We start from the raw sequence: 12,333 nt of genomic DNA, 5'->3' as shown, positions 1-12,333 counted from the left end.
CAGCTAAATGAAAGATTCAATCTACTGAAGGCACTAACTACTGACAGGCATGAAAGATTTTGATAGAGAACAAACAATGTATTTACCTTAATAGTGTTCAAAAGTCATAATATATATATTGCAGTTCATGACATCCAGTCTCACAAATTTACTGTCTCTGATGGACACACGTCCAGATCACCTGCTCTCAAAACTCTGCCATTTCTCTCCCCACATCCACCACTGCTGGCGGCTCACCTCCAACTGCGCAACGCTACGCGCTGTTAACAGCCAACTGCCCAACACTACAATAGCAAATTCCAACAATGCCACCCAGTCACAGACTGCACACAGCATAGCCAGAGATTTTCATAAAGAGCGCTACGTGGCGGTGGCGTTACCAATATAAGAACCTAAACAGCCTACTTACAAAGTATGTAAAACTTCGTAAGAAGGGCTTCTATGCTGAAATACCGTTACAATTTCATTGCGGACAGTGCGGAAAACGAACGAGTTTCAGGAATAATGTATAGTTCGAGTCTTCTAAATTATCCGTCCAGACCAGCGTAATTCTTCTATCTTGCTGTATTCGAGACTACACCTTGCAAGGAACAGCATCGGAAACTGAGTTACCTGCTAATACCGTGTGCGCCTATTTCGGGTTTTGCAGAGAAGTGTGTTTTATGGTGTTGACGAACGACAGTGTACCGATTGGTTGGCGGAGTAAAGTTGTTGAAGTGGACGAATCTCACATAGCAAGAAGGAAGAACCAGAGAAGGCGACCTTTAAAGAGTGAAATCGATCATATTTGGATATTTGGTGGGATAGAAAGAGAGTCCCGAGAAAAGGTCACTTTAGTGTGTCTGATAAAGCACTTCATACTGCCTGGTAATAAAGTCATTACAGACTGGTTTAAGTCCTACAAGACACTCAGAGCAGAAGGATTCGACCACGAGTTCGTCCACCACTCTGCAGAGTTCGTGTCTTTGGATGACCCCAGTGCATGTGACAGAACTTCGAGCGGCTGTAGAAAACTGTGAAGTCTTCCATTAAAAGAGAAAGGCGTTCAGGACAGAGAGACGAACTATACTTGTTTCAGTAGCTCTATTTCCACAACTTGCGTTTGCAGGAAAAAGTTAGTGCATGGGACACTCTACCCGTATTCTTGCGTGATATTGACAAGAGTTAACCCAGGCTATGGCAAAAGGGGAATTGATCCCTAGCGTACACATCACATGGACTTTCACATGACGACAACACCGACGACGAGTAACGTAATTACAAGTATTTTTGTAACGCTCTTCTTTTGTCGTTGCTGTAGGGACCATCGTAAACAAACTCATAACGCCCGCCATCAGCGTCGCATTATCGATTTAGGATCGCGCGTTCGATACGTATCGTTTGGACCACGCGACTTCGATAGGCAAACATTCTTGGAAATTACCAAAATCTCTTACCTCATAATATAATTGCTTGGAAACAATGTGCTTGCTGCTCTGTGTGCGCCAGCTGCAAATTTTTAACTACAGTTGCTTTACTGAGAGCTTAGTTTAATGCTCCAGACAATCAGTAAACTATTTTAAACACATTATTGAGTGAGACACTCCTTTAAATAAAAATGACTTGGATTGAGGATGTGGACAGTGCTCTTTGGCGAAATATTCCTTTAACAAAGTGTTTTTAAAATATCTGGTATATTATTAATTGTATGAGTGTTACAACACTCATTAACACTGAAAAGGGTAGCATTGATATCAAACTTTTACTCTCACAAATGTTAGACAAAGTATTGGTAAACATAAAAAATACCTTACAGTGAGAATTATACATCTCTAAAGAAAAATTTTAAGTTCTCTAATATGGATGTGTCATTCGACAATAATTACAATGTACGCGCGATCGCAGTACTACATAAATAAAAAAGTATTACCTTCGTTTCCTTCATACTATTTTCTAGTCTCAGTACATCTCATTTCATTCTAAATCACTTACTGAATTTTTCTCCTCTGTTCCACAATACTAAAACACAAATAATTTTACTTAAACATCTTCTCGCTGCCAAGCAGAGATGACAAAAACAAGCACATCTCCCAGTGACACAGCTACTCTGACCAAAGACTGCACGCCAATAATAAGCAATACAAAATTGTCGCTTAGCATTTGAAACATCCAAAGTATGTACAAACTCCATAAATGCAAATAACAAACTTCCAATATACCTGTTTCAGTGTCATTGCCACTTTCAGGAGATGTAGTTTCGAGACTGTCTGTATTCGAACTGGCTATGTTTGAGTGGACGTGTCAATGTACGAGTACTTGGCTAAGGAGGGGGTTACGCTCGCCCATGACAAATACAGATAAGAAGTATCCGGTGAGTTCCTCGTAATCTCTATCAAGACGCCGCTGGTTCTCTTGTGACAGGAACTTGAGCTGAATGGCGCTCCCGGTAAACTTCACGCCATCGCCGGAGATGTGGGTGACGAAGGTAGCATCCTGTCTGTCTTCAAGTGGATTAAGGACAACCTAGGAGGTGTAGACGTCCTGATTAACAACGCTGGTACCTTTCCAGCCAACGAACCGATCGGTAAGGAAATATATACATAACATTTCATATTTCTTAAAACATTGGTGTAAATGGCTGTATACACTTGTACTGGTGGATAAGAAACGGTACGGCACATCGGAATTGGTCAACACGCTGCCAATCATTTAAAAGGACTGATCTACTGCCAAGCTGTGCAATTAATATCTGTCGAACTGCACAAGAAGTCCCTAGACGTGTGGTGTACCTGTAAGTTAATGATCGGACAACTGATTTCGCTGAAAACAATTATTCGGACAATACACACATAGACAAAAATCCAAGAATGGAACGCATTAGAAATCAGTGTAGATCTAACAAAATAAATGACTGTTCGAAAAGGATGATACAAGTTCTTGAGATGGTTGCAGTATTGAACTGTCTGTTTAACAGGAAGGAATTTTACATCGTCCTCATCACGTCCACTTAAGATGGGACAGTTAAACCAGTAAAACATTCCCAGTTGCCGTGGGCCCAATTCGAATTGAAATAGCGTGGCGTGGACCCTAGTCGTTGATGAGTCAGGGTCATGGTGCGAACGGGACGTGAGCAATTCACTGTGAGAGAGACGCGGGACGGTCGTGCTACGATTTGATCAGAATAAGTCGTCTTCATCATATGAAGATACTGATGCACTACATGTTTTTTAACTCTTGAATGCTGAGCAGCGAAGAAGATACTGCGCATATCCATTCTGGTTGAAAAAAGGGAAGAAACGTGGTATATTCGACGTAATGAAAGAGCTGAACATATATCCCAACCATTTCCAGAACTTTTACAGTGTTTCTGAAAGGCATTTCTATACTGTGCTACAGACAATGAAGGAAAGCATTCAGAGAAAAGCAACGAGACTAGAATGTTTTGATTATAATATCTGTTTTTCATTTGATTCTCATTTGAACGGAAGCATAAATGTTGGTGATTTTCTGAGAGATGTTTGAAATATTAGGGCATTTTTCCATAGTCTGATCATCGATAAATATTTCACTGCTGTAGACTAGAAATGACTAGCTATAGATAATAGTTTTCTACCATATGATACAGATTTTGCACTTATAGAGAGGAACTAAATAGTCTTTCACCCATAAAACTGAATTACAGTCATTGCCAACGCAGGGGACAATAGATTCCTTCGGTACAAGATGGGACCAGACGATTTCAACGATCTTAGTGCACTAGATGACGGGTTAAGTAGAGGCGCATTATGTCTGACTACGCATTTCATCTGACAATTCTTCAACACTAAGAGAAAGGAAAAGTTGTAATATCCAGCAACCGCAGATTTGTCAAATTATTGCAAAGAAGCCGAGAGGCACTGGGAAAGAAATTAGCCGATAGATAACATTCCAGTTCTCCCTATCTCGTATGATAAAACTCTGTCAGTAAAAAAAAGTGCCGAGAAGAAAGCCTTACTTGAGATGTGACAGTACACATCAGCTGAAAAACGGAATTTCGATCAGCATGTTCCAAGTGAATAGTGGATTTGCACGTCTGTCTGGCAAAACCCATTGATTGAGGGCGGTAAATGTAGTGCTGTCTGCACCTGGTTCGTGTAATTGCAAGAGGAATAGTGTTAAATTTTTCCGTATTTTCTGCAGCTGCTAGTGCAGATTTCTGCAATAAGTAACACAGGAAAAGCAGAGTGTTTCAGCAGCACAACGTTGTAACTGCACAGATTCAAAGTCCAGAAAAATAAAAAGAGAGTGATATTTTTTCAAATATATCTTAAGTAATTGTCTAATAACTGTTGTAGAAATGGGGTTTTACCTCAAATACACTGCCTCCAGCAAGAAAGCCCAAATATGTAAGCATAAAACGCACAAGCAATTTGATAGGTATAAAATCATCTAGAATACAGAATACTTTAGTTATAGTAATATCTAAATACCATTTCTCATCCATTGCTCGCTGGAACACACGCAATTTGTTCGACAATATATGAACGAAAACAGTTGCCGGATGTTTCATTGTTCGGAAGTTCCAGTTACGGGCTTCTAGGTTTGTAGAGCGGACTGAGTACATAATACTCGTATTTTGAATCAGAGCACATGTGAGGAAACGTACCGATTCCGTGTTAAACCCATTTGAAAACGTGTTTGCTAGGTGGGTATGCAGCAGGGTACTCATGGTGGGGGGTGCTTGCATCAGATTGGCTGATGTCATTTGACGTCTATCCTATCTCTCTGACCTGGTTCGAGCCTCATTCACGCGCCTGTGAGTGTTAGAGCGACATGGTTGAGAACACGTTGGCGAAGCACACGGTAATGGATGATCCTCTCGTAGTCTTTCTCACGATCGTTACCCACAACATCTGACTCCATCGCATACCCTTTTCGCCACAATTACGCAACGGCTTCGAGAAAGGGCACCTTCAGCGGGCGTGACTGTACTGCTCCAACGAGACGCCACACACCCGAATTGGAAGAGGCCGTGATGCGTCACTTTGTTTTTTGTTTATTTGGTTACTAACGAGCGGATTTGTAAATAATTGTGAAATGAGTGATGTATTGTGTCACGGCTAATAAATGACTTGTAAAAGTGGCCACGTTACCAACACGTTTTCAAACGGTTGTAGCACGGAAAGGCACGTTTCTGGACAAAAGTTCCAGTTCAAGCTATTATCTGCTCAGTCCGTTCTACAAATCGTAGATGTTTGTAACACGAATTTCCGAACACACGGTATAACTAACTCTGGCGCTGTATCTGCCATTCCATACTTCTAGTTTCAAAATTAAAGGAAGTCTCAATGCTGCATTAACTTGAAATGAGATTGTAGCTGACTTCATAAATCACTTACGGAAGAGAAAGATGAGCCACAAATTCGCATAGTGTGCAGCTAAAACGTCGAGTGTAGCGCGTCGTATCTCGTCACGGTCAAACGTGAAAAATATTACTTATTTACTCGGTACTGTAAATAGGTATCCTTCTCCTTCCACCGTTAAAAACATTTTCGATATGTTATCTATATTTGGCACGCAGCAACCTATGTCCTAAAACCCGCCGGCCGCGGTGGCCGCGCGGTTCTAGGCGCTTCAAGTCTGGAACCGCGGGACTGCTACGGTCGCAGGTTCGAATCCTGCCTCGGGCATGGATGTGTGTGATGTCCTTAGGTTAGTTAAGTTTAAGTAGTTCTAAGTTCTAGGGGACTGATGACCTAAGATGTTAAGTCCCATAGTGCTCAGAGCCATTTGAATCATAAAACCCACCAAATGTGAACTCGCCAGCGACTGTAAATATGCCTGGTAGTTTACTTATTTGCGAAATATTACAATAACTATGGGGAATAAGGGAAATACAGGTAAAACCTGTTCATTATCATGCTACGATGTCAGTGTATGTCGAAATATATTTGATGAAGAGTTTTCTCAAAATCGAATGAGAAAGACGGAGAACATGGCCGAATCCCAAAACAGTGTTTTTTCTTTCATTTTTACGCGAAAAACGAAGCTTAAGGGAAAAACACGAAGTCGGGATAACAGAATTACTTCAATGTTTGTATACCATTATACCATTACGCACAGATATTTCTGCTACACTGTGTGTTAATAAATGATTATGGGGGTTTTAACGCTTTATAACATTTATTGTATTAAACTTACAGTTATAAATAATATGTCAAATGAAAGAGCGACTCAAACAGTTTTACCAAGAACCTTATAAATGTTCAATGTGAGCACCATTTGTCATACGGCACACATCAAGTCTATAGCCGAGTTCTTCCCAAACGTTGATAAGTGTGTCTTCAGTGATTGTAGCAACAGCTGCTTCAGTCCGGTTTCTTCACTCAGGGAGGTCTGCTGGTAGTGGAGGCAAGTACACACGATCCTTGATGAAGCCCCAAAGGAAAAAAAAACCACATGGCGTTAGATCGGGTGAACGTGGAGGCCATGCAAAGCAAGCCCTGTCATTGGGCCCCTTGCGGCCTATCCAGCGTTTGTGCTATAGACTTGGTGTGTGCCGTGTGACAAATGGTGCTCACATTGAACATTTATAACGTTCTTGGTAAAACTGTATGAGTCGCTCTTTCATTTGACATATCATTTATAACTGTAAGTTGAATATAATAATTATTATAAAGCATTAAAACCCCGATATTCATTTATGAACACTCTGTATAACAGACGCGTAAAGCGTCTCTTGAGATATTCCCGGAATTGCCAGAGTAGTGCACCTTACTACTTTATTTCTTAGGAAACGGCGATGTAAAAAATGTTCTGTATATGTCAAACCCTGGTTCGATGTAAGAGGTGGCCTGATGGGCATAACCAGAGCAGGTAAAATAAACAAATACAATGATTATGAAGCACGGAGGAACGTGCAGCCATATGAACAGACGATGGACCAACCATTTACTTTGCTGCATTCCAAAACATAAGCATGGACTGAGAAGACAATCTTGTGAAAGGTCGGTTTACGAAACCAGAAAACGCTATTAAGCAACACACATGTACACAGCTGAAGCCTGTAATGCAAGAAGAGATCATGGCAGTTGTTCGCTGCTTCGTCAACACGGCAAACTGCAGTATAAATTTTAATAAATAACCACGCATGAGCAAAAGCTGAATATGTGCAAAATTTTAAATGGGCGCATGATACATGCAAAACTCTCAAAAATTTCTATTTATCAAAATTCTTCCAAAAACGTACTGATTACCAAAGTTAAATTTCTTTTTCTGACAATCAGATGGCAAGACAGAAGATTGGAAGAGCATCCTGGACGTGAACGTGCTGGGTCTGAGCATCTGCACCAGGGAGGCCGTGCAGGACATGCTGGGCAGGGGCGTCGGCGACGGCTTCATCATCCACATCAACAGGTGGGTTACTCCAACCCTACTGCAAAGTGGGATCACCTGCATTCAGGACCAGATAGTGGCATCTGTCCAAAGTGATACAGCCTGTTAACAGCCTTTAGGTGTCAAGTGAATTCAACAGCCATATCTGCTTTTGTTGTTGTTGTTGTTGTTGGGGATCTTCATTCCTTACACTGAGTTGCTGCGTCTCTCCACGACAGTCTATTGTGCGCAAGTGCCATCAACTCTGAGTAACTATTACAACCTGTATCAATTTGAACCTGCTTACTGTAGTCTGGTGTTTGCCCCCTTCTACATTTTTTACCGTTTACAATTCCTTCAGCTACCACACTGACAATTCCTTAGCGCAATTGGATGTGGTCTAGCAAGCAATCCCTCCCTTTACTCAATTTGTTTTTTGCGCCCATTAAATATCCCAGTGGTCATCAACTGTCCATGCACAAGAACCAATAGGGACGTTGTGGGGTGGTGCTTGGAGTCGCTTATGTACTGATATTATTAATTATTGATAACCAACGTAAAGTAGTATGTTATGAAGCCCCAATTGACTAGCCATGGAATGGACATGACATGCTGTCCACCGGTCCTCCAGGACAGATCATAAAAAGTCGGAAGTACTCGGAATACTTCGTGTCGACTATTCTCCTTTTCATATTGCTGCGACCCTCAGAGACTCGAAAGTTGTCACACTATAATTGCCTGTTGTGGTGTTGTTTTTTATGGTGTTCTCTGTGTGAGTTGATGATTAATGGTTCAAATGGTTCAAATGGCCCTGAGCGCTATGCGACTTAACTTCTGAGGTTATCAGTCGCCTAGAACTTAGAACTAATTAAACCTAACTAACCGAAGGACATCACACACATCCATGCCCCAGGCAGGATTCGAACCTGCGACCGTAGCGGTCGCTCGGCTCAGACTGTAGCGCCTAGAACCGCACGGCCACTCCGGCCGGCTGATGATTAATTGCTTAATGATAGTACACTACTGGCCATTAAAATTGCTACACCAAGATGAAATGCAGATGTAAACGGGTATTCATTGAACAAATATATTATACTAGAACTGACTCGTGATTATATTTTCACGCAATTTGGGTGCGTAGGTCCTGAGAAGTCAGTACCCAGAACAATCACCTACGGCCGTAATAACGGCGTTGATACGTCTGGGCATAGAGTCAAACAGAGTTTAGATGGCGTGTACAGGTACAGCTGCCCATGCAGTTTCATCACGATACCACAGTTCATCAACAGTAGCGACTGGTGTATTGTGACGAGCCAGTTGCTCGGCCACCATTGACCAGACGTTTTCAATTGGTGAGACATCTGGAGAATGTGCTGGCCAGGGCAGCAGTCGAGCATTTTCTGTATCCAGAACCACCCGTGCAGGACCTGCAACATGCGGTCGTGCATTATCCTGCTGAAATGTAGGGTTTCGCTGGGATCGAATGAAGGGTAAAGCCGCGTGTCGTAACACATCTGAAATGTAACGTCCACTGTTCAAAGTGCCGTCAGTGCGAACAAGAGGTGACCGAGACGTGTAACCAATGGCACCCCACACCATCACACCGGGTGATACGCCAGTATTGCGATGACGAATACACGTTTCCATTGAGCGTTCACCGCGATGTCGCCAAACACGGATGCGACCATCATGATGCTGCAAACAGAACCTGGATTCATCCGAAAAAATGACGTTTTGCCATTCGTGCACCCAGGTTCGTCGCCTGTGATGCAGCGCCAAGGGTAACCGCAGCCATGGCCTCCGAGCCGATAGTCCATGCTGCTGCAAACGTAGCCGAACTGTTCGTGCAGATGGTTTTTGTCTTGCAAACGACCCCATCTATTGATTCAGGGATCGAGACGTGGTTACACGAACCTTCACAGTCATGCGGATAAGATGCCTGTCATCTCGACTGCTAGTGATACAAGGCCGTTGGGATCAAGCACGGCGTTCCGTGTTACCCTCCTGAACCCACAGATTACATATTCTGCTAACAGTCTTTGGATCTCGACCAACGCGAGCAGCAATGTCGCGATACGATAAGCCGCAATCGCAACAGGCTGCAATCCGACCTTTATCAAAGACGGAAACGTGATGGTACGCATTCCTCCTCCTTGAACGAGGCATCACAACTACGTTTCACCAGGCAACGCCGGCCAACTGCTGTTAGTGTATGAGAAATCGGTTGGAAACTTTCCTCATGTCAACACGTTGTAGGTGTCGCCACCGGCGTCAACCTTGTGTGAATGCTCTGAACAGCTAATCATTTGCATATCGCAGCATTTTCATCCTGTCGGTTAAATTTCGCGTCTGTACCACGTTATCTTTGTGGTGTAGCAATTTTAATGTCCAGTAGTGTAATTTGACTTATATATTAAAGCATTATGCAATCTGACACCAGATCACAAATGTTTACCGAATGTTCTGAATGTCTTTTTCTTCTACTCCTTGCTTTGTATTATAACAGCCTTAATTTAATTTCATATCCCTTACTACAAATATGTACCACATTTAAAGGCGGCTGTCTCTACAATGCGCAATCAGGAATCCATGATACTTCCTTCTGAAATTGATACACTTGCGTTCAGAAAAAAAAAAAAAAACAGAACACTCTGAACGACCAGAGATAGGACGTTCATATTTACAGGAAATGTACATTAGGATGTCCTGCAGAAACGATTACAATTTGAAGGCGCGAGTTGAAGGTCAATATCGATATCGTGGCGCAACACCACTCACCGTTAAAATGTGCCTGAGGCTCTCGTTGTCGCTATAAACTGAAGGTAATGCATCAGTGTGACTTGAGCAGACATATGCGCGGACCTTGCCGTGAAATCAGTGACTTTGGCAGCTGCGGCTCTTGCAGGACGAAGTGTTTTAGCAGTGCAACGGATATTTGCACAATGGTTCACGGAAGGCCGTGCAACACGACCGACGAGGTGGGTCAGCTCTCGCATCGCACCATGCAGACCACCCTCCGCCCCCCCCCCCCCACACACACACACCGAGAAGATCGACACCTCATCCAAATGGAATTGTAGGACATATCTGCGTCCTCCTCTGCCGTGACGCAACAGTGGAACAGTGTAACACATCATATACTATCAGGGCTGACAGTCCGTCACCGGTTATTTCGGCATGGGTTATGTGCTCGTCATCCACTTTTCCATCTACCTTTGACGAATGTGCAGAAACGTGCTATACGGCAATGGTGTGTGGTACGACGTCACTGGGGACAGGAATGGCACCAGATAGCGTTTCTGGACGAATACAGGTTCTGTTTGTTTGAAAATGATGGCCCCATTTTGTTTCGCAGCAGACAGTGAGAGCAGTATTCGCCCAAGAGATACGGTGCCAAGTAAAGGCCTTATGGTGTGGGGTGCTGTTGGGTACATCCACAAATCACAGTTGGTGCTTGTCCAAGGCACTGTGACCGATGTGACCTACGTGAAAGACACCCAGTGACTTGTAGCCATGCCCTTTCTGCACAACACCCCAGACGCCATTTTTCAGCAAAACATTGCACGACCACATGTTGCTGTACGAACATACGTCTGTTTGGTATCACAGGACGTCAGCCTTTCTGCCTGGTCCAGCAGATCACGCGACTTGTTGCCAATCGAAAACGTGTGGGATGTGGTGAAACGAAGAGTGTAGCACTGTGACCCAGTGCCAAGCATCACAGGTGAACTTTGGAATTAGGTGAATGCAGCATAGATGACTATACCACAGGACGCCGTTCACGCCTTATACGCATTGATGCCATCACATATGGTACAAGATATCAGGGCTCATGACGAACCTGGTGCCTATTAGACACATGCTGAACCTGAACTCCTAATAATTTCTGCAGAACCTACTAATGTACATGTCCTGTGAATATGAACGTCCTATCTCTGGTCATTCAAGGCATTCTGTTTTCTTTCTGACCATGTACCACATCTGTGACTTGTAAGTTCTGGAAGGGAAACAATGAAACACTTCCCCTCGCACATCGTATAACCCCAAAGCGGCCGCGCTACTTACCCATCTGCTTCTGAGGTGAGCAGTCAAATGTTCTTACTGTTATCTCCTGGCCAAATTCTTCAACATCAACTAAAATATAGCACATGTTAAAAATTACTGCCTTTTTAAGTATTTTTGTTACTGAGCGGGAAAACAACGCTCTGAAGTTGACGTTTTTGAATTAGCTGCTAGATCCATATCATTATTAAGTATAGCCAACGATCGAAGGGCCACACTAACACTTGATTCAGACTGCATGCGACGCGTAGGCTGCACTTTGTCGATCACTAAAGTATCTGATTTACCCATCCAGTTTTCATCGGTTTTAAATAGTACAGCAACCTAAAAGTCTGTATTGTCTTCGTGTCTATACTGTTTATCATCGACGTTTTACATCTGTACAAGACTGCACTCAAGATAAACGTATAAGATTCCTTTGCACAGTTCTGTTTTTCATGAACATTTGGCTTCTGGACCTGTGCAGGGTGTAATGGGTATTAAGTGCAAATATTTTCACATGTGGTACCTTAATATGTACACACAACAGCGTGATGCTTGCTTATTTCTGTGTCGAACAGTCTTCCCACAAACAAGTCACAAAATTTACTACCTGATGCTTTCTGCATGGATGCACTGCAATACTAATGAACAATGCCTGTCAGTACAGACTAACTGTTTTGCATCCACGTGTCCACACTTCAAGACTTGACCTGCTGCCCATGTACCACATCTGTGACTTGTAAGTTCTGGAAGGGAAACAATGAAACACTTCCCCTCGCACATCGTATAACCCCAAAGCGGCCGCGCCACATGTACTTGGAGGTACTAACCAACATAAAAACATATGAGCTGTAATGGCTATAATTATTAGTCTGGAAATGATGTAAATACTGATGCAATGATGTTCAGTACACTTTCCTAAACCACCGTCAAAAATATCTGCACTTATACACCCTA

The 12,333-nt window shown here is 42.9% G+C and overlaps 1 protein-coding gene across 1 annotated transcript in view; it reads left to right on the top strand.

Moving 5' to 3' along the window:
• The window catches only part of LOC124594641 (dehydrogenase/reductase SDR family member 11-like), a 39,884-nt gene that overhangs the window by 10,695 nt on the left and 16,856 nt on the right, over window positions 1-12,333 (top strand). The window contains exons 2-3 of the mRNA XM_047133009.1: window positions 2,401-2,563; window positions 7,245-7,374. Of these exons, the coding sequence (XP_046988965.1) occupies window positions 2,401-2,563; window positions 7,245-7,374 (293 nt within the window). The remainder of the gene's footprint in view (window positions 1-2,400; window positions 2,564-7,244; window positions 7,375-12,333) is intronic.

This window comes from Schistocerca americana, chromosome 2 (assembly GCF_021461395.2).
Source record: "Schistocerca americana isolate TAMUIC-IGC-003095 chromosome 2, iqSchAmer2.1, whole genome shotgun sequence".
In the NCBI taxonomy this organism is placed as follows: Eukaryota; Metazoa; Arthropoda; class Insecta; order Orthoptera; family Acrididae; genus Schistocerca; species Schistocerca americana.
This window is presented reverse-complemented; position numbering and strand designations above follow the sequence as displayed.